This window comes from Oculina patagonica, chromosome 14, assembly GCF_052425735.1.
Source record: "Oculina patagonica isolate OP01 chromosome 14, crgOcupat, whole genome shotgun sequence".
Classification (NCBI taxonomy): domain Eukaryota; kingdom Metazoa; phylum Cnidaria; class Anthozoa; order Scleractinia; family Oculinidae; genus Oculina; species Oculina patagonica.
The window spans coordinates 24,016,192-24,037,389 of record NC_135771.1 but is presented as its reverse complement, the minus strand read 5'-3'; the positions used below and the strand labels follow the sequence as shown (position 1 = coordinate 24,037,389).

Genomic DNA, 21,198 nt, shown 5'->3' with positions numbered 1-21,198 from the left:
GGATTACATAAATAATGGTAATAGGACTGAGTGGAGTCCAATTCGGTCTGTAATCATACGAGTGATTAACAAAATCGGACGACCGCGTAGCGGGAGTCCGATTTGTATATTAATCACGAGTATGATTACAGACAGAATTGGACGACACAAAGTCCTGTTACCAATTAATCAAAACTATGACACAATTTGAGAAACAAACGAACTTTACCGTTGAAATTGCTAAACGTCTTTGTGAATACTGCAAAACATGACAGTACTCAACAAAATGCGCAATAACAGGGCGCGCAAAATGACGTGTACTGTCCAATTACACAGGCATGACGCATAAACTGTCCTATTACACTGTCCAATTACAAGCATGACGCGTACACTGTCCAATTAGTGCTCAAATCGGGCTGCTGATAACCAATCACGTTCGAGAATTTTGTTATAGTTTTGATTAACTGTATAATACATGTAGCATTAACAATCTTTAATCCAAGATGAATGCTCACCTTCTTCCTTAACAGACAGGAAATTTGTAAATGATGGTGTTCGGTGTTCAGTTTCTTTCTGTTTATTCAGCCATTGTCCCTGATGAGAATAAAGAGATTGCAATATTATTCATGATTGGCCACATTAGAAAATAATTATTACAGCCCCAACATAAGAAGCAAGTTTGCAAAAATTGTTAGGAAAGACAATTAAATTAAACAATGTTATGGTATTTATAAGTCGATTAAGAGCCTGATTACATGAGCGTGACTGGCTCAGTTTGCTGACTTGACTTTCACATTCAATATGTTGCGGCTTCGGAAATCAGTTAGAAAAGTGTTTTCTGATCACAGCAAAACTACATTGTAAGACTTTTGAACTCACCACTGCAGAAAGACTGAGAAAAAGCATGCTTACCAAGCTCAAATTTACAGTAATAAATTCAGTGCAATTTGAAAAATGTTTGTTGATTGTTAACAACCACATTTAAAAATTTGCAGCATGGATTGTTATCCCATTTCTTTTGGCAGATTGAGGTGAGCACTGTCAGTAGATATTGTACAGTGTAGTATGCAAGGCGATTAAAGATTAAGGTTGTAACTACTAAATTGTCTTTTCAAGAACATTTAAGATGATTTCCGCACAATTTTCGAGCAATACAGGCAAAAATAAAGTTACCAAAAAGACCTCTTAGCATGGCAACAGTTTTAGTACAGCTAACAAAAACCTGCCAAAAATTTAGCACTCAAGCTGACCCCGCGAGAGAAAAATGGATTTAAAGTTGTCCTTATTTCAGTTAAAACGGACGTTTTGCGCCAGTTCAAAACAAAATGACGCGCGTTTTATACATTTTTTCGAGGTTTGACTTTAATTTTCTCGAGAATGCTTTAGAATTTGATTGCGGGGTCACTAAGACAAATGAATTTCGATGAGATCTTTTAAATAGTATACAAAACGTTGCCGTGCAATGAGTAGATTTTTGGTACTTAATTTTCGCACTCATTGCTCGAACTTTCAGCGGAATCCGTCTTAACTGAACTTGCGTAGTATAACGGCGCTGGAGGTGGATTGGCCATGTCATCCGAAAGGAAAACGAATCCATCACAAAGACAGCACTATACTGGACACCCGAAGGAAAGCGCAAGCGTGGCAGGGCCAAGAATACATGGCAACGTACAGTAGAGACAGAATTGAGGTGCTTAAACCAAAGCTGGAATACCATCCAACAGCTGGCCAAAGACAGACAGCAGTGGAGGACCTTTGTTGCTGCCCTACGTGCCAGTGGGCACAATGGGCAGTGAGTGAGTGAGTGAGTAGTATAATAATTATTTCAAATTCCTTTCAAACTTTGAACCACCTTTAAACTGTCTGTTGATTTTTCAGTTCATTTTGTTACAAAATAAGAAGTTGCAGCTGCAATTTAAAACCGTTCGCGCTAATTGTTTATGCGCATCCTTACTGCGCACGTAATTCATGTCGCGACGTCACGCCGCGTCATGCACGAGCGCGTGCGGAAGAAATTTTCTAAACACATATAGGGCTGGTAGTCGTCGCGTTAACTTTGCTTGCAATTGACTCTCTTAGATGGTCAGTGAACCCCACATTTGTTTGAACGGATCACTTTTGTTGACGATTATCTACGTTTAGCGTAAAAATGAAAAAATCTATCGATTAAAAGTTCGATTTTTTTTGGTCCCACGCACGTTTGAATGCCTCTTTTTGAGCTTTTCGTTTTGCTGTACAACGGTTTCAAATACCGCTTTCAGGGTTAATTCTTACAAAAAAGTTGGCAACACTAGAAATTTTTTTACGCAACAGACCCACTTCTACAAAATATGACTAAGATAATTTGCTTTTCTTTTTCTCATCTTCAATATTGTTAACTATAAATCCTGTAAACCATGTTGAATTGCGTTCGCCATTTTTTTCAGAATCAGGGTAGTTTTCCACACGCTTTATCTCCGAAACGAAGTCGGTGACCCCCACTTTTTTTTTGCATTTCCGACACAAGTAACTTATTATCTGACTGCTGTAAAAATTTTAAAGAAATCTATCGACTAGAAAATTTTTGCACGAACGTCCTTAAACTACTCGTACTAATGCGGTTTTTAATGAAAGCAGTGTTATGTGAAAATAAAGACATAATACTACCAAAGATCATTTTGTTTTTTCACTATCTGCTGCATCACTAGGACTGAGCCAGGATGTTTGTAACTTACAGTATACCGTAAAATTCCGGTTATAAGCCACCCCCCCCTGCCCCACTTATAAGCCCCCCCGGTTATAGGCCCATCTACCTGGAAACAAAAAAATACATCCGATTATAAGCCCCCCTCCCCCCCAGATATAAGCCCCCCTCTGCCGGATGGCAGCACTGAACAGGGCTAAAATATAAGGCTTTAGAGCGGTTTTCACTTGAGTGTCGAAAGTAAATTGCGTGTGCTTTGGTTTTGCATTACTACGCTTAGTGATTGGTTTAAAAATCTTGCGCCACTTTCTCAGCCAATCAGAACTAAAACCAAAACCAATCGTGACTCGCTCGCGCACGTTTTCCCGCGCTTTGTGCCAGCTACATTATATTTTCTTCGAATTTTGATTGGTTCACTGGATTGTTTGTGTCCTTTGTGATTGGCCAGAGTAATTACTTTGGTTTTGGTTTTACGACACTCAAAATTTTGAAAACTGTTCTATTATGCGTTTTTAACCTAAAAACATATTTTAATCAACAATCCCTTTGGAAACGTTTTTTTTATCCCGCTTAAAAGCCCTCCCGGATATAAGCCCCTCTGCTTATACATCTGTAAGCCCAGACAAAACCCCTTATTAAGTTTTATACCGTAATGATTCGATTTAGCGCCCGGGGCGCTTATTTACTTTTGGCGCCTGAAGGGAGGGCACTTATTCGAGACAGGGCGCTTATTTAATTTTTTGAGAAACAACCAAATGTTCAAAATAAAACTTAAATAAATATTAAAATAACTTGCAATAACAGAAACTATACGTAGTACTTAACAAATTGTTGAAAGTTCAGTCACTTTTAAATGAATTGTTCATTTTAGCAATAATTTATACATACATACAGTATGGTGAATGTTGTTGAGTTTATCTATTCAACGTTGATCACTTTAGTAGGCGCAGTTATTCACAGTAGGGGCTCTTATTAGAATAGGGGCGTTTATAAGAATGGGGGCGCTTATGAACAAAAACACATTCGAAGGGGGGCGCTTATTCGGAAGGGGGCGCTTATTAGAAGGAGGGCGCTAAATCAAATCATTACGGTAAGCCCAGGGCTTATAACCAGAATTTTATGGTATTCTAATCTTGCTGTTGTTGTACTGATATAGTCACCAATGCACTGTGTATTTGTGAAGATTCTATATTGCTACCAAACCAAGCGTTTAACAGCCAAGTTTCGGGTCTGCTGCAGCTAGCCATTTCACTGCTCTTTTGCAGCACTTTTTGATCTGCGGTGCTGCAACAGCACTGCTTGTCATAGTAGGGGAAAGTAAATGGGTGAAACTGGGTCTTTTATATTGTAATTTTCCTTAACATACCCCTGTACTGTATCTCAGTCTGTGATTATCACACTACTATTAATGGCACCATAAAAAATGAACTCACCATGTCCATCTGAAGTCTGGTTTTAATCCTCCATGTGGTTTTGTCCGTCTTGGTCTGTTCTCTTTCTGATATCCTCCTCTGAGCTGGAATACATATTGGTTCCTAAAGATAAAGACACATGTCCTAAGTCTAAGTTTTAACACCCTGACTTATTAATTAATTTATTAAACATGTATTGCAGTTTATAACGATTTTCAAGTTAAAGTGATTTCAAGCTACACTGAAACAAGGCAGTCTGGACTAAAAAATTAATACATACATGCGGCCTTTGTCATGAAACATGTATTAAATTGTTTTATTATATGGCTACAATAGTATGCACGCTCTGATTGGCTGCTGAGTGGGCATTATTTTCTTGTAATGACCAGGCATTATGAAAATTTTTCTCAGCTCGACGGTTTTTTGAGTTGTGAGTAAAAGTTACTAGCGAGGAGGCAAAAACAGCAAAAAATGCCGACAAAATATAACTATCTTTTCAATAACTGAAAGAAAAATATAAGCATACCATCCGATACTTCTTTAGTATGAGCGACGAAGAGAGCCACAGAGAGCGAGAGCGAGTTTTACATACCTCCAGTGTTTTTTCCCTTGATTATACTCTTTTTTTGAATAGTGCTTAAAGGCCATATAATAAATAACTTATTAACCTCGTCCGTTCGGTCATTACAGGAGAATCTCAGACCTCGACCTTGATGTATTGACCTCGCTGTCGCTCGGTCAATACATCAAGCCCTCGGTCTGAGATTCCCCTGTAATGAACTCACTCTCGGTTAATAAGTAGTATATATGTGATGGTTTCTCCCTATATTTCCACTCCCACGGAATGTGAAGTGAATAGTTCAAATAATATAAATGATCATTATTTTAATAAACATTTCTGAAAGCTGTTGTTGCAAGGGTATCTACGTGTACAGGGTCCTTGTGTACCTTAGTTATAATCTAAAATAGGGGATCCTTTTTATTTTCAAAATTTAGGTACCCTTATGTAATAATGATCATGAACAACCACTGAGAATTAATGTGTTGTTCCAAATAATAATTTTATCCATTCCTCCCCCCATGGAAGGTTGTTTGGTTTTATCGACAACCATGACTTGTATTATCCTCTATTTGTTACAGCATTAAAAAAAATAGTTTTGTTCTCATTGCACATATATAGTTGACTAATTGATTTTCTAAAGAAGAGGAAGCACATACATGTATAAGTACATGCAAGGGGGTCAAGGAGCTAAGGATCGGGAGTGGGGAGGGGAGAGTGGGCAGGGGGGGGGTACAAATTAAAGACAATAATTCATTTGTTTGACTTTGGACCATACTTTATCGATAAATATTTCAGAGTTTTGCAGAGCTTAGCAGTCTCGTTTTCTCGCCTAACTTTGTCAGTTTTGTTGTATTGCTGACTTGCAACCACGTGACAAAGCGGCCATGTTGGGGGTCACAACAATAAAACAAATTTTCGCAACATTTGCATGATAAAAAAGTTAAATTCCCAGTGGAGGGAAACGCTTTGTTCCTGTCCCCCAACATGGCCGCCGTGACGTCAGTTACAAGCCAGCAATTTTTATACAAGCATGTGTAAAGCTGAGTTGTGTATTGGGCTATTGCATTTAATATCCACCCCCCCCCCCCCCTGTTGAGGACAGGTCTTTTCAGGCCTTTCATTCTTACCCCCGAAGAAATCTGTTAAAAACGTCTAAAATGCCTTATACCCCAATGAAATTCTTTGAAAATGTGCTAAACCCTCACGAATTCCATTAGAAACACGTTCTTACTCCTAAGAATTCCATAACTTTTCACCCATTCCCCCTGAAGAAGTCCCTTATATTTTTGTCTTACCCCTAAGGGAATCCACGGATTTTTACCCTTACCCCCGAAGAATTCCACTGTTCCTCAACAGGTCGGGAGCAAAAAAATTTATGCCCATATTTAAAAGTGTTGAGCTGATGTGAGACATTCAGCTTAAGGCTGCATTTAGGTTACATTTTGGTGCAAAAGCACAAAATTAGTTCACAAGAATTATTTCTTTACTATATTAAAGCTCTGTGAGGTATATAAACGTTGTTATTACTCACCAAGGCAATAAAACCTTGAAGGCTGGCGCAGTGCACGTGAGCTTCAAACTTCATGCTGTCAAAACCAAGTTTAGCTGCACAAAACAGAAAGCCCTGTTTGCCATTCTCTCACCAACTGAAGGAACCATGTAAGACAGCAAAACTGTATTTCACAGTCAATATATAGTTGCACAGTCAATAAATTGAAGAGAGCTGGTTGCTGGACGTTATTCAAAATGTCCGCCATCTTGTTTGCTGCGAAGCCTCGGTGCCAGGATTCACGCGGCCATAACTTCCAGCGGGGACGGGGCGGGGAGGGTTAACATGAGAGAGAGGGGTGAGGGGTCGGTGGGGTGGGATTTCCTTCATTGGGCGCTAAATTTTTAGCAAATGCGGGTAAGAAAAATTCCCCAATGATGCAACACACTTTAAAAATAGTACTGTAATGGTTGTTGCCGCTGAAAGTAGGGCGGACTGTAAGAACTGTTTGGGTTTGATCAAAAAATGAATTACTTTAATCCTTGATATAGACTTTTAGTTCTAAAAGTTGTACCTGAAATTAGTAAACAGAATAATTGACTATTTGTCTCTTGGAGCTCAAACCTTTTTATGTATGTTTAAAAAAAACTGAGAGAATAACGTCTATTTCACAGACGAGACTAAAAGGTAAAATTTTATAGACGCAAGGAGAATAATGATCTTCTTTTCTGACATCTGTTTTAATAGTTTATTTTTTTTCCCTAAACAAACGCTTCCGCGGCTATTACGAGTCATATTGTATTTTAATTTGACAAATAAAGTCCTTGAATATTTACTAAAAGCTTATACAAATTTAGTTCGCTCTTTCCACTATATTAATCATTAATTAGTGGGATGCGAACAAACTACCGTAATCTATCTGACAACAAAGAAGGGTTAGGCACTATATGCTACATCTCTACTGGAAACAAAACTGCTGAAAAATTGTTTTTAAAGTTTATTCGCATACACAGAGACGACTCATGATATCGCGAAAATTCAGTTTAATAGCGAAGCGCGCGAGGTATAAAAATAGAATGCAAATGAATATAAGCACCACGAGGATAAAAAATATCAGCGTGTTCTGAGAGAAATAGAAGGAATCTAGGCGAAGTTCTTGTTTTATGAAAGTCGTTTAGGAATACCGACTGCTTTAGAAAGTGATTTAAAAAAATCGTCCGCAATTTCGGTTTGTTTTTCTGAGTCTTGTTTGAGTCGTAATAATATAAATAAACGATAAGCCGTTCGAAACACTTTGCAGAAACTTAAATATCCTTAAAGATTTTTTTAACTTAAAATTGACATAATGGGGGATTGAAACTGGAATTAAAGTCTTTGCACTCTTGTAATTAGAAACTTTGTCTGAAAACCTAAAATACTAAGTTTCCCATTGGAATTGAATAATTAAAAATAAATTTTCCTGGTTGCGAGAGCGCTAATTACGTACAAACATCTTTGCATGTTTTCAGTTGAGATTCTTGAGTAAAAATTTCGACAGTTACGAAAAATTGTAAGTTTGTTTTAAGTTTTTGTCCAAACAGTTGTTTTTCTCTGCATTTTCAGGCAAATTCTGCGGCAGCCGATGCAAGCAAGATTAAGTTATAGGCATTCCAAGTTACAATAAAATATTGAAAAAGCTCTAACATAACTTATATCTAAAGACTCAAATTGTAATTATGACCTCTTTATAGCCTTTCAATTAAAAAAATGTTTTGACAGGTTCATACACCAGAATTATAATTTAGCTAAGCCATTCGCCTTGAATATTTTAAACTAAAATACAACCTCCGCCCCACCAAGCCCCCCACCCACTCTAAGGTGATCAAATTGTTCTTGATGAAACTTTGCCATATGTAAAGAAAACTTTAACAGTGAGTCAAGAGAATAATTTCTGTGAAGAAATATAATATCGACAGTCCTATTTATAACTCTATGAATTTATACGGGTACTTTAGTCGAAAGTGACTTCTTAGCCTTTTAATTACAAAATGTTTTGAGGTTTTTATGCAGCCGTCTTAATTAAGGCAAGCCATTCGAGTTGAATAATTTCTTTCCAAAATTAAGGGTAACATTTGTTACATTAAATGTATGAAGAATTGCAGTCTTGTTTTATGTTTTTTCAAATCATCAGTTTTTCTCTTCATTTAACTAAATGCTTTGGTAGATGATGCTTACAAAGTCAAATCTTATTTTTTAGATTGACTTCTTTTTTTCGCTCCCAGACATCATTCAAACATTAGATGTGAAAATTAAAACGTTTTCCTTGTTGTGAGAGCTTCATATTATGTTTCAATCTAACGGACATTGTTTTGTAATCCGTTCCTAGCAAAAAAAGAATCGTCTTCTTTCACAGACAATAAAAAGAGAGAAATAGTTTGACAATTAAGAATAACTATAACGGTTTTGCTTTCTGTTTTTTTCCATGGAACTGTGTTCTCGTTTTAACTTAAGGTCAAACAAAACTCATGAATGTTTAACTATGAAAGTTAAATAACCCTATCATCTTTTTCGTAACAGATCAAAGACAAACAAGACAAACTTGGTAACAAAAGAACGTCGTTTAATACACTCAACTGCAAGGCATTAATTTCTTGCGAAAATGGAAGTTAACTTTAATATTTACACAAAACACTTTGCAGTATTAGCTAGTACTGACATAACTTGTAGAATTTAAGAGCACTTATGCAATTTAATATTTTTTAGAATGTAATAACTTAAGTATAAATAGAATTTATGAAACCTATCGGCAACCAATAGCTGCATTCATCAGACTTGTTTAAACGTGAGTTGAATTCGAAATTTAAAGTCTTCCTGCACGGAAAATTTAAACCACTTTCCTTGTTACAAGACCAGTGCATTAATTTAACACCGAACGAACAATTTTTTCGTAACTGAAACTGGAATCCGTCCATTACATAAACAAGATAACAAAGAAAAATTCCGGAGAATTAAGAAAAATTATAATAGTATTGATTTCTGTTTTAAACAAGCGACAGTTTTCTCTTTCGTTTATTAAGCAGGTGCTTTAGATAATGCACCAACAATTAACTTGTTTACAAGAACACGTCGTCTACACACAGGGCAATTCAAATTGAAAATGGATTATTTATTGCAAGGACCAGAAAAGAGAACTTCTCTCTTCTGCACACTATTTCTCAATCTTTTACAATGTAAAAGCCTTAAAGATATGTCATCTGCAATATTTTCAGTTCATTCTTGGTTCTCGACATCCGTTTTTGTGTACTACAGCCAAATGTCTTTAGAGACGTTAATTTTCTTTATTTTTAAAATTTCCCCCCTCTCTCACGTTAATTTCCTTTATTTAAAATAAATTTTCCATCCGATTCGCGTTAATATCAAAGATCTTAATTTACTGGAGCGTTAATTTCCTATGATAAGGTACTTCCAAGAAACTTCTAGAAAAATCCTATAACAAGCTGTATAACGCTTATATGAAAGCTTAAACCAAATCTATAAAGCGTCGGTGAGGGTTCGAACTGAATATAAAAACTATTTTCCTTGTTGCGTGAGCTGCATTATCTTAACACCGAACGAACGTTTTCTAATTTGTAACTCGTCCATTCCACGAAAAAGACAAAAAAGAAAAATTCTCGATATTTAAGAATAATTATAATGGTTTCTCTTTCGTTAATAACAGGTGTTAGACTGAGGCATATGTTTTTTTTTTGTCATCTTCTTCCTAACATGACAAATGTATGTTCAAATAACAAACAGTGCAATATCTTGCGAAAATTCAAGTTAACTTTCACAATATTAAAAACCGATAAGTAAACAATAATTCGCAAAAAATTTGCAATTAACTCGAAGTTATTAATGTATAGTATTGCACGTAATGCTATCCATTTAACTAATTAATAAACAAATCATCTCTCTTGAGTTATTTCCCAATATTCAACTTGTTAACAAAAACACGTTGTTAATACTCTCTGACTTTAAATTCGAAAATTTGAATTTCGAAATTTCGAAAATTCGAAAATTTTTGAAAATTCTAAATTCAAAATTTCAAGTGAATTTCTATTATATATTACACAACCATTTTCAATATTGACCTAACTAGAAAAAATTAATAACGTGAAGCACTGTACGTACGCAATGTGAAAATCTATCAATCAACATAACTGACAAGTTCAGACATGGCTTGAAATTTAAGGTGTTCCTGCATCCTCAAACAACACATTTCGCTGTTGGCAGCCCAGCGCCATGCTGCTGCTACCACTCCTGCTGTTTGTTATCTCCCAAACGATGCGAGCTATGGAAAACAGCGCGCTTTATAGAAACCCTACAGGCGACATTTCCTTCGGTAACTTTAAGCAAAATTTCTTCCACTACTTATGGGCGCAGAAAATAACATCGTCCAAGGTGGCAGACCAGTTTGATTGCGCTTTCCTTTGTGTTGGCGAACCAAAGTGTTTCTCGTTTAACGTTGCAGCGTATCCTGACTCAAAAGGCCTTTATCTGTGTGAGTTGTTGGCCACTGACAAGTACAGAGCAACTAAAAAGTTTCACGCAAATGCTACATTCCATCATTACAGTCTACCGGTAAGAGTTTGTTGATCGGAGCATACACAAGTTTTAATTAATACCTACAGGTTTGATATTATAACCGATTTTGAGTTTATTTTCAGTCTCCATGTGAAAGCAAGCCTTGCAAGAACGGTGCCGAATGTGTTCCTGAATATGAACTGAACTCCTGTCGATGCCGCTGCAAGCTGGGATTCTGTGGAACTTACTGCGAATTGGCAGCAGGTACAAATCCAAAAGTTCACATGTTGATATATACAACTGCAAAGTTCGTTAGATTGAAAAGTTACGAACACTTTTCACATCTGTGTTTGAGTCGAGATGCCCGTAAATTTGTTCTGATGTGCATTTCTAAGTACGCTTTTGACATCCCCCCCTGCGCCCCGTCAATTTGTAAATATTAAACCCAACTTGTAATTTTTAATAGTATTTTATTTCAACATTTTTTTCTTGCAGAAAGCTGTAGTGTGATAAAGTTAAGTAATCCTAAAGCTCCAAGTGGTTCTTACGTCATCCATTTCTAAGTACAATTTTAGAAATATTAAACCCCGATCCCGGACCTCGTCAAATTGTAAATATTAAACCTTACTTACATTTTTCTTGTAGAAAATACAAGCTGCAGTATGATTAAGCTGTGCAACCTTAAAGCTCCAAGTGGTTCTTACGTCATCGACCCTGATGGAGAAGGAGGCGTGACACCTTTCACTGTTTACTGTGACATGACTGACAAGAACAACGTTGGCGTGACAGTCATCAGTCACGACAGTGAAAACAGAACACACGTGATAGGATGTGGGCCGGGAGGCTGTTATAAACGTGACATCCACTACACTGGGGCAGATCTTCATCAGCTGGGAAACCTAACAGCCATATCTACCCACTGTGAGCAGTCTATCAAGTACGAATGTTATGGCTCAAGGCTTTTACTCAACGGTGACATGTATGGCTGGTGGGTGTCACGTGATGGAGACAACATGACGTATTGGGGAGGAGGTAACTCTAACTTTCCTTACAAGTGCGCATGCGGGGTAACTGGCACCTGCGCAAACACCGGATATGGATGCAACTGTGATGCAAATGATTTAACGCTTCGTGAGGACAGCGGTTTGTTGACCAACAAGTCCCATCTTCCCGTAAAACAGCTGAGATTCGGAGACACTTATCGCTGGGGTCAGTATGGCTATCACACTCTGGGGAAACTGAAGTGTTACGGAGTTACAAGCAATTAAACCAGGTCGTGTTTTTCACTCCTGTTAATTTGCTTACTGAACAGTGCATTCTCGTCAATCTACTATTAAGTAATCTGCCACTGTATGGTCATACACTTAATTAATACTGGTAATGAACAACTACTATGTTGAATTAGACACCGACCTAATGTCACGTGGAGTAAATAACAGACTTTAAACATATTTCTTGTCACCAATGTTTGAAATCAGAGATAAATTTAAGCTTATGCAACAAATCAGGATCAAATAGTTTGTTTCAGTTGTTAATTAAAGTAATTCCGATAGCATGATTTATTGTTTTTGTTCTGCCGGTAAGCCTCGTGTAAATTTTGGTACAGTTAATCAATCAAGAAAGCGTTACAGCTGTAGAAGTTTTAATGAAACAAAACATTGTATGGTTATTCATCCGCTCAAGACTAAAGATAATAAATACAGCGAAATAAAAGACTCGACGGCTGTTTAAGTTTCGAGATGGCACTTTTTTAAACAAGATCAATTTAAAATCAATCCCTCAAACATGTAAACTCATCAAATTTCAAGAAATACAATTAAGTTGATTAAGGAAAGCGTTTCAAAAGCTAACACTTCTTGGACAATTTTCGCCTTGTGTGAATCGTTCCCGTAGCTGCTAAACGATGCGAAATCCATTTTTTGTGATACCCTTGCGTTTCGCCAATATTAATTTAATACCGAACTTCCTAAGATCTCAAGGTTGATCACGTGCACACTCTCGTCCCAGGCCATCGCACAACTCTGCGATGGAGAATTCTGCAGTCGAAGGTTTTAAGGTCGGCGTTAACGGTGGGTAGACCCAAACTAAAACAATACCTTAGAAGACCTTAACCTCGCATTGATGAGAGAAAGACTACAAGTAACTCAAAGCGACCATACCGTATTTTCTCGATTAAACGCCGGACTCCGATTAAACGCCGGCCTCGTATAAACGCCGGGTCAAAATTGCTCATTTTTAAATAAACGCTGGGGCGTTTGTTCGAAATCCCGGCGTTTATTTGAGGTCAAGCTAACAACTAAATATACTCTCTTGAATGACAGCGCTAGTACGGTATGCTGATTTGGAAAATTTCAATAAACGTTCAAAGGAAAAGTCCGCGCGTTACATATATAGCTAGGATGGACGCTGTACAACAAAATCATATTAAACCTAGAAAAGTTCGCGTTCCTGTCTTCATTACTGACGCATTTCCTTTGTTATGTTAGTGCTCACACTCACATTCGTTGAAATCTCAAATATCCCTTCAGCGTTTGGTTATATTAAAGTTGGACGAGGTCGTTTAAAAATGAGGGCTCCCCGAGAAGTTGGAGCTAGACATCGCCGTTTATGAACTTAAAACTTTGTACCCATAACCTTTACTTGCATGCTCCTTTATTGTTCATTTACCGTTTATGTTCAGTTTGTCACAAAACTTGATTGCAACATAAACGTGTCAAATCCGCAATAATGTACTTTTGGGTAATTATTAACTTTGGAGACTCAGGGACATTTTTTCGGGGCAAAACGAAGAGAAAAATCGCCGCGCTTGACTAACTGCCCCTTGGTCTCGGAGATCGGTAACAGCAAATCAATCTGAAAAATTGACAGAAAATTACAGTCCTTTAATAAACGCCGGGCCCCGATTAAACGCCAGCTTCAAATAAACGCCGGGTCCACCATGCCAAGCTTGAAATAAACGCCGGGGGCGTTTAATTGAGAAAATAAGGTATATGTATAAGAGCTGCAAGAAGCTGACATACGCTGCAAACTGCTAGGATCATGTGGCTCTTCGATGCTAAGATCGACCACCTCTGATCTTGTAAGTCACTGGACATCATAGCATACATTACCACAATTGACGCTTACTGTCAGAATTTCATTGAGGACAGTTATAGCCTCACTTTGAAGTAAGCATGCGCAAAAGAGTAACTAGACCCAGGTTCCATTCGAGTGTTGAGCGGAATTTTTCCATTACTTACTTTAGTCATTTTAAAACGTTCGAAACGTTTTCGATGTTTCAGTCGCATTTTTTGATAAGTTAACGTAAGTCGTTGATAAAAGTCCTTCACCATTTGCCGTGGATTTGAGATTTCATCCCATTCGCACGTTTCAAATCCCAGCGTTTTCGAAAAGTTCCGTTTTCAAAATGTTTTCTGTCCACACTAAAATAAAGTGCAAAGCTGGCGTTTTCAAATTAATCCACTTTGAAGAATGTTTTCGAAAAGCTCCGTTTTTGGTGGACAATTCATGTGAATTTGTGTGGACGGTTGGCCAAACGGGAGAAAAAAGATGCGTTTTCAAATTTATCCGTATTCGTGTGGACGGGGCCTGAAATACGACTACCACCGTCCACCCTACGCTACCCACTTCACTCCATTACTGTGGATTGAAGAACGTAGATAAAACTGTCCCCAAATGTAAAGGGAACTTTATTAATAAAACAAGAAGCTTGAGAAGCTTGAGAAGCTTAAAATCGGGCGCTTAATAATTAGCTATCTTTTTTGACTTGAAAGGCAGGGTACAGTACAGTAAAAATCACTGCAAAAACAGTCACTTAAACCTATTCAGGCCGGGGGGGGGGGGCTTTTGAGGCCCTCGCTGACTTTTGACGCTTATAACTTTTTCAAGATTCAACCAAACGCTGCCAAACTTTGCGCGTTTATCGAAAATTTATCTCGCAATAATTTGGTAGGATTAGTTATTGTGCCAGTAACTTGAAATCACCATGGCAACGTCATTTTGACAGGCTTGTTTTCCCAAATTTGAATTTTTCGTGTTTCTATTTAATAATGAAAATCTGGAATGTTTTCAAGATTGCATTATTACTTAAGGACATAAATGGTCTCAATTTATAAAAATATATTTCGCACAATACAAATAAACGATTGAACTAGACGTCTAGAAAATATAAATTTGTAACACTTAGCAAAGTGCAGCCTTTTAATAAAGGCGGGGTTTTACCTGAAGACCAAGTTTTCCAACGCTTTAGGTGGCTGACGCATTTCAGTATTTTCCAGTCCTTACACTTTAATGGAACAGTATACAACTCCTAATCAGGTACTATTGTCAAGAAAATGATCACAACTTATTGACCAATGATTAGGTATTTGTTTCATACCATTACTGTAATAGAAACTGGTGAAGAATAGTAGTACTGACCCAAAGTATAAGGGCTGGAAAACACTGAAAACCATTTCAGCCGCGTTTCAAGGAATCCAAAAAAGCTTTACTTATCCCATATATATTTGTTTTGCAGTATTTTGTTAATTTTTGAACGATTTTGGGGGATGTCTGGGAGGCGATAGTTTTTCTCAAAGGATTAGTAAAATGTAGACAAATAAAAAATATTGAAGATTTAATGTGATTTTAAAATTTGAATTTGAAGTTAAAAATTGGTGGACGGACACCAAACAGTCTCCTGACAACCCGGAGTGCTCTTGCGAGGGGGTCAACTGTTTGAAGGTGTTTCCATTCTTTTCTTCAATCCCTTCTTTAAATCTCTTAAAGTTCCATTCAAATTCAGGTAGAACCCCATCTTAATTTTTGTTCTTATGAAAAAACAACAGAAGTCAAAGGTTGCGTGATATAACCAAGCATGGATTTTAATTCTCCCTCCCTTTCCATCACCTTAGCCTTTCACCCCCACCTGTCCCTCCCTTTCTACTCTCATTCAATTTAATGTTTGTTTAAATTTCCTAACCAATTCAGTATCGTACTAATCTGCGCCAAGCAATCAGATAATATCAGAAATTTGCCTTAATTTTGATCTCCCATTCCAAGACCTTGGAGTATAAACCGCTAATAAAACAAAACACACTGATAATAATTCTCTGAGGTTATACACCTTGCAGTATTAACGTACTAACAAACTTGATAACAAGCCCCATGTCGTACTAAGGATTTTTACTGATCAACATAGAAAATGAGTTCACAATGGTTTGTTCCCAAAACGTTTTTTACTGTACAGAGGGTCTGTTTATTGACCTGTAACTTGTATACCGTATTGAAAAATTCAGAACGAACCGACTTCTGCCCGCTACCATACAGCCGTTTACTGGCAGTCTTTGAAAATCCTGAATTTCGTCAAAATTAACCAAAATAAAGTTTTAAAATATCCTTTATCAATATGGTTCTTATCTTTTTATTCAATTCTATAAACTGCTTTTATGCAGTACTGTCCACAAAGATTTCAATTTCCTCAAAGTTTCGGGACAAATGGATACAAAATATTTCGTGCAGAATGTAATTTGATTAAGCGAATGTTTTCACGTCTATAAATACTTCAAGCAGTGAATGAAAAACCGTTTTGTTTTCATCGATGAGAACCATTTTCAAATAGTTATGCATAAAAAATAACAATCAGATCAGAATACAATAATTATTAATGTAAGGTCTGACGCTATTATGTCTCGGCAGAGATACTTCTTTTTTGCAAGTTCAAATGTATGCAAATTTCGTGTGAAATGTAATTCGATTTCATTGTCTTGTTTACAAACTCATTCTCAAGAAAGTTGTATTTTCGTGAATTAAACCAATTGGCCTGTTTTGTTTTCCTGATCATGTTTGTCTGTGATTTTTACCAAACATGTGGTCTTTTTTTCGGAACTTTAAGTTGTACAAAAATTCCTATTTTAAACACAGATGTCACTTCCGGAATTTCTCATCTAAAATGCAATTGGTATTTAATTATAATTATTCGAAGTTTTCATTTTCAAGTCATCTTTTTATTCGATAGCTTTACTGATCTCGTAAAAAATTCATTCAAGTTCACACCAATACTGTACACTGCCAATGTTTTGCTGATGTCTTGAGAAGTGTCTTACTAACGTCACTAGTCAAATCTAAAATATATCCAAACCAAGTTGTGCAAACATTCTAATCTTTGTGACAGGCGACTTTGACGCCCAACTGTGCGGAAATGAAAATCGACATACTTCTTGCTAAATATATAAAAAATAGTTTTAAAGTGGAGTCCGCCTCAAAAAAATGTACCGCCAGATCACACTGCTATTTGTAGAAACCTGCAAAGCGTCTAGTTTCAAAAGTTTCCCACAAAAACATTGCGTGACATCAATGACGTTACCCCTTTTATTTACAAAAATAGCTTCAACTTGTCAAAGCAACTACAGTTTCACAATGGTGATTATTAGTACTTTACCCCTTAAGCTTTTTCCTCTGTCCTCCCGCCGAAGCAAAGAAGAGAACCAGATTGCAGATTAGCCCAAAAGTCGACCCAGTATTCCTACAACGATTTACTGTCAAAACTGAAATGAAACCGATTGGTCCAGGCAATCCCCGTAATTTTTAGCCGACAGGAGACTATCGTCTAGGACGACCAAAGGGTAAACTATAAATCGGCCACGCCCGATTAACAAAACATGCCGTTATGACGCCGGAAATCCAGCTCACGCATACTATACCCCGTGACTCACGCAAACCTCCGACTTACGTGCTACTACAGTCATTCCTTTCTAAACATTTTTTTTGACCACCACCGTACCTTTCTACCCAAAAAACTCATGAAACCGCCCGGTTTTAACCTGTTTTAACCTTTCAAAAATTAGAGCGTTCGAAACTAAATAAGATCCGTAATCACAAACAACATACAGCCGTTTACCAGCACTCTTTAAAACTCCTGAAACCCTTCAAAATCAGGCAAAATAAATCTTTGAAATAACCTTTATCAATGTTTCTTATTTTTTATTCAGTTCTATAAAATGCCTTTCATACACTACTGTCAAACAAAAATTTCAATTTCCTCAAAGTTTCAAGACAAAAGAATAACAAATATTTCGTGCACAATGTAATTTGATTAAGCCAATATTGGCTACGGTCACATCTAGACTGCTAACTATAGTTAGGACGGCGTTAACTATAGTTAGCCATTTCGGTAATGTGACCGCTTCTCTGTTCGCCCTAACTATAGTTAGAAAATTTACGCCTCGCTGATCCAAAACAATACACACTAACTATAGTTATACCCAAGCAAGGTTCATGGGTTAGTCTTAAGTTTGCAAACGAAAAGCCAATCAGAATGCGACAATTCTTTTCGCACGTGCGAGATGAACATAAATTTGCAAAACAAAGCGTCAAGGGAAGGAAAACAAGAAAAACAACATGCCAAGAAATTACATATCATCAATGTTAGCAAAAATTAAGCTCGAATTCTTCGGTTTCTAGCATCCTTACTTCATTTTATTCTCTTCAACGCCGAAATGCCGTGCAAAAATTGAAAAACTAGAGAAACAACTGGACCCAAATAAACAACAAGGGCTGTCATGAACTAATTAAAAAACAAATATTCACATATTCAAATACCAAATTATTCACAACCTAATCAGAACTAACTATAGTTAACTGCATTGGTGTGACCGCAAAGACGACCGAAAGCACTAACTATAGTTAGGTATGACGTCACGTAACTTGAGACTAACTATAGTTAAACTTTAGTTACGTCGTAGATGTGACCGCAGCCATTATCACGTCTAAAAATACTTCAAGCAATTCAGTGAAAACCCGTTTTTTTTTTCGTATCAACGAAAACCACTTTCGAATAATCAATACATGAAAATAACAATAAGATCAAAAGGAAGAAAGGAACCTTTCTAATTATTTGAAGACTTTCAAAGCCGTGATATTATGCATCCAATCCGCGATAAAATTTAATTACAACAAAATCCAAGTTCTCATTTTGAAGTCCATTTTTTTCAGTTGATACCTTTATCCAACTTGTGAAAAATTCCATTCAAGTTCCTATTAATACTGTACATTCCCAATGTTTTGCTCAGGTCTTCAGAAGCGTCTTACTAACCAAATCTAAAATAATTCCAAAACATGCTGTACAAACATTCTACTCTTTGTGACAAACGACTTGACGACCAATTGTTCAGAAATGAAAATCGACACAGTTCTTGCTAAATAAAAAAAAGTTTTACGGCGGAGTCAGGCTCAAAAAATATACCGCAAGATCACACCCCCATTCATAGTCAGAAACCAGCAAACCATCTAGTTTGCTAAAAAAAACACTGCGTGACATCAATGACGTTACCTTTTTCATTTACAAAAATAACTTTAACTTGTCAAAGTAAGTGCAATTTCACAATGATGAATATCAGTACAGTATGGGGCCCAGTTCTCGGCCGGGTCCAGTTCTCGGCCACTTTGTGTTTAACGCGTTTTTTCACACTCCAGTTGAATTAAAAGAAAAAGGTATTTCCTTCAAACGATAGACTGATTCATGTGCTTTAAGTATCTAGAGTTTGATCGTTCAATTCGATATAGAAAGCTCACACGTCGAGTTTACGCGGAGGTAGGTGAATTTGCATTCCCGAAAAATTTGTTTGTTTACGGCTCCTTAAAATTCATGGATGTAGTTAAATTCGTATTTTATCCAAAAGCCCCCACCATACGAGCTAATTTTTGGCATGTGAAACGTAGAATAATTCAGCATTCTGCTTTAGTTAACTTTTCGTTGAACCGTTGTATTTTTTGGTATTAATTTACTTCGAAATTTTTTCTTGCGACGTTTGCGTATTTGCCAGTTCTCGGCCACCCTGCTCGCTATCACAGCTTAGCGCTTGGTTTTTAATATAATTTCATCTGCTGCTGCCAGAATGAAAGAAATAAATGTTTTAAAAATAAAGTTCAATCTTATCTCTAAGTTTTGAGCTGACTCTTGTCTTGTCTATTATTTCTACAACACCTAAATCTTTCAAGACCTTTTCACTGCAAAATAAACCATCTAAATGCACGGGTCACACAATGCGTTGCTAGAACCTGCACATAGGCAACTAGGCGCGTTAAAATCCTTCTTTTCTAAAGTAAAACAAAGCCTCATAAAAATAATTTGGGATCGATATAACATAAATAGGTTTACAGAGTGATTTTATGACTGTGAAAATTAATTGAGCATTTTTTTTACAGATAATTACGCACAAGCTTTTTAGTGGCCGAGAACTGGGCCAAGGTGGCCGAGAACTGGGCCCACAAATGGAGCTTTTATTTTTATTATTGCTCGGGCAAATTAATTTTTGACCGGTCGATAGCTTTACACCAAAAAGCTGAATAATGTAGCTAGCTCTGGGAGAAATTTCAAGTTCCTGCGGTTCTTCTGAGGTAAGAAATACAAGTTTACATCAAAAGTGGCCGAGAACTGGGCCCCATACTGTACTTTGCCCCGTAAGCTTTTTTCTCTGTCCTTCCGCCGAAGCAAAAAAACACAACCTGATTACACATTAACCCAAAAGTCGACCAAGTTTGCCTGCAACAATTTCCTGTCAAAACTAAAATGAAAACCATTGCGGTATGCGTCACCCGTAGCGGTTTTGTAGCAACCCCAAGCTATCCCCGTCTTTTTGGCCGCGCCAGGAGACTATGCTCTAGGACGACCAAAGGGTAAACTATAAATCGGCCACGCCCGATTAATAAGTCTAGAAAAACAGTTTCCACGAAGAAATATAATGTGAAAGTTCTATTTATAAATCGATGACTTTTATGGGAACTTCAACGCAAAATTGACTTCCTCATGTTTTCAGGTTTTCTACACCTGTCATAATTAGGCCAAGCCATTCGAACTGAATAATTAAAATTAGAACTCGTATAATTTCCTGCATGTTTTGTTTCTTAACAAAATTAAGGGCAAAATTCTTCACAATTAAATGTTAGAAGAATTGTGGTCTTGTTTTGTGTTTTTACTAAGCTTACTGTTTCTCTTCTTATTCAATGCTTCGTCGAGTGATGCAAGCAAGTCATATCTTATTTCGTCAACAGTCTAAAGGAAAATTTAAATATTGAAAATGAGTCCTTTTTACCGTCCCACCAAAAGTCAATATTGACAATTCAGCAAACTTGTTCAGACCTAACTTGAAATTTAACGTCTTCCTGCACGGAAAAATAAAACTACTGTATTTTCTTGTTACGAGACCTGCATAACTAAAGGAGCAATGTCGCGATATTTTAAGTCCTTTTTCTGACCACTTTCAAATTGAAGAAAACCTCAAAATATTAGTTTTGTAATGTAGAAAAACAACAAAGGAGTAATAAAAACGCGAAAAGAACCAAGGATGGTTTCGACTGACGAAGATTAAGACGGATTAGGAACAACAAACTTGAAAAAACTGGAAAAACTTGCCAGTGACGTAGTTCCTTTAACACCGGACTGTCAGTGCTATGCAATGATATCTTGCAAAAATTGAACTTAACTTTTATAAAATTACAAAAACCACTTCGCAGTTTTAGGTAGTATTGAGCTAGCATTTTGCGTGATGTTAAA

General features: G+C 36.9%; 2 protein-coding genes and 1 long non-coding RNA gene across 5 annotated transcripts in view; 1 reads left to right on the top strand and 2 right to left on the bottom strand.

Moving 5' to 3' along the window:
* The window catches only part of LOC144639347 (uncharacterized), a 127,223-nt gene extending 120,741 nt beyond the window's left edge, over nt 1-6,482 (bottom strand). Inside the window, exons 1-3 of one of the 3 annotated variants that reach the window (XR_013568118.1) lie at nt 6,168-6,482; nt 4,096-4,197; nt 495-573 (exon numbers count right to left, since the gene is read on the bottom strand). This is a non-coding gene — a long non-coding RNA (uncharacterized LOC144639347). The remainder of the gene's footprint in view (nt 1-494; nt 574-4,095; nt 4,198-6,167) is intronic. The other 2 variants (XR_013568117.1, XR_013568119.1) reach the window with 2 other exon arrangements.
* Nucleotides 1-21,198, bottom strand: part of LOC144639311 (inactive pancreatic lipase-related protein 1-like) — a 210,974-nt gene that overhangs the window by 63,707 nt on the left and 126,069 nt on the right. The gene's annotated exons all lie outside the window — the stretch shown is intronic.
* LOC144639315 (contactin-associated protein-like 2) lies at nt 10,314-12,405 on the top strand. The gene is made up of 3 exons (XM_078498629.1): nt 10,314-10,724; nt 10,811-10,931; nt 11,313-12,405. The coding sequence occupies exons 1-3, from the start codon at nt 10,386-10,388 to the stop codon at nt 11,933-11,935; spliced, it is 1,083 nt and encodes a 360-aa protein (XP_078354755.1). The 5' UTR covers nt 10,314-10,385; the 3' UTR covers nt 11,936-12,405.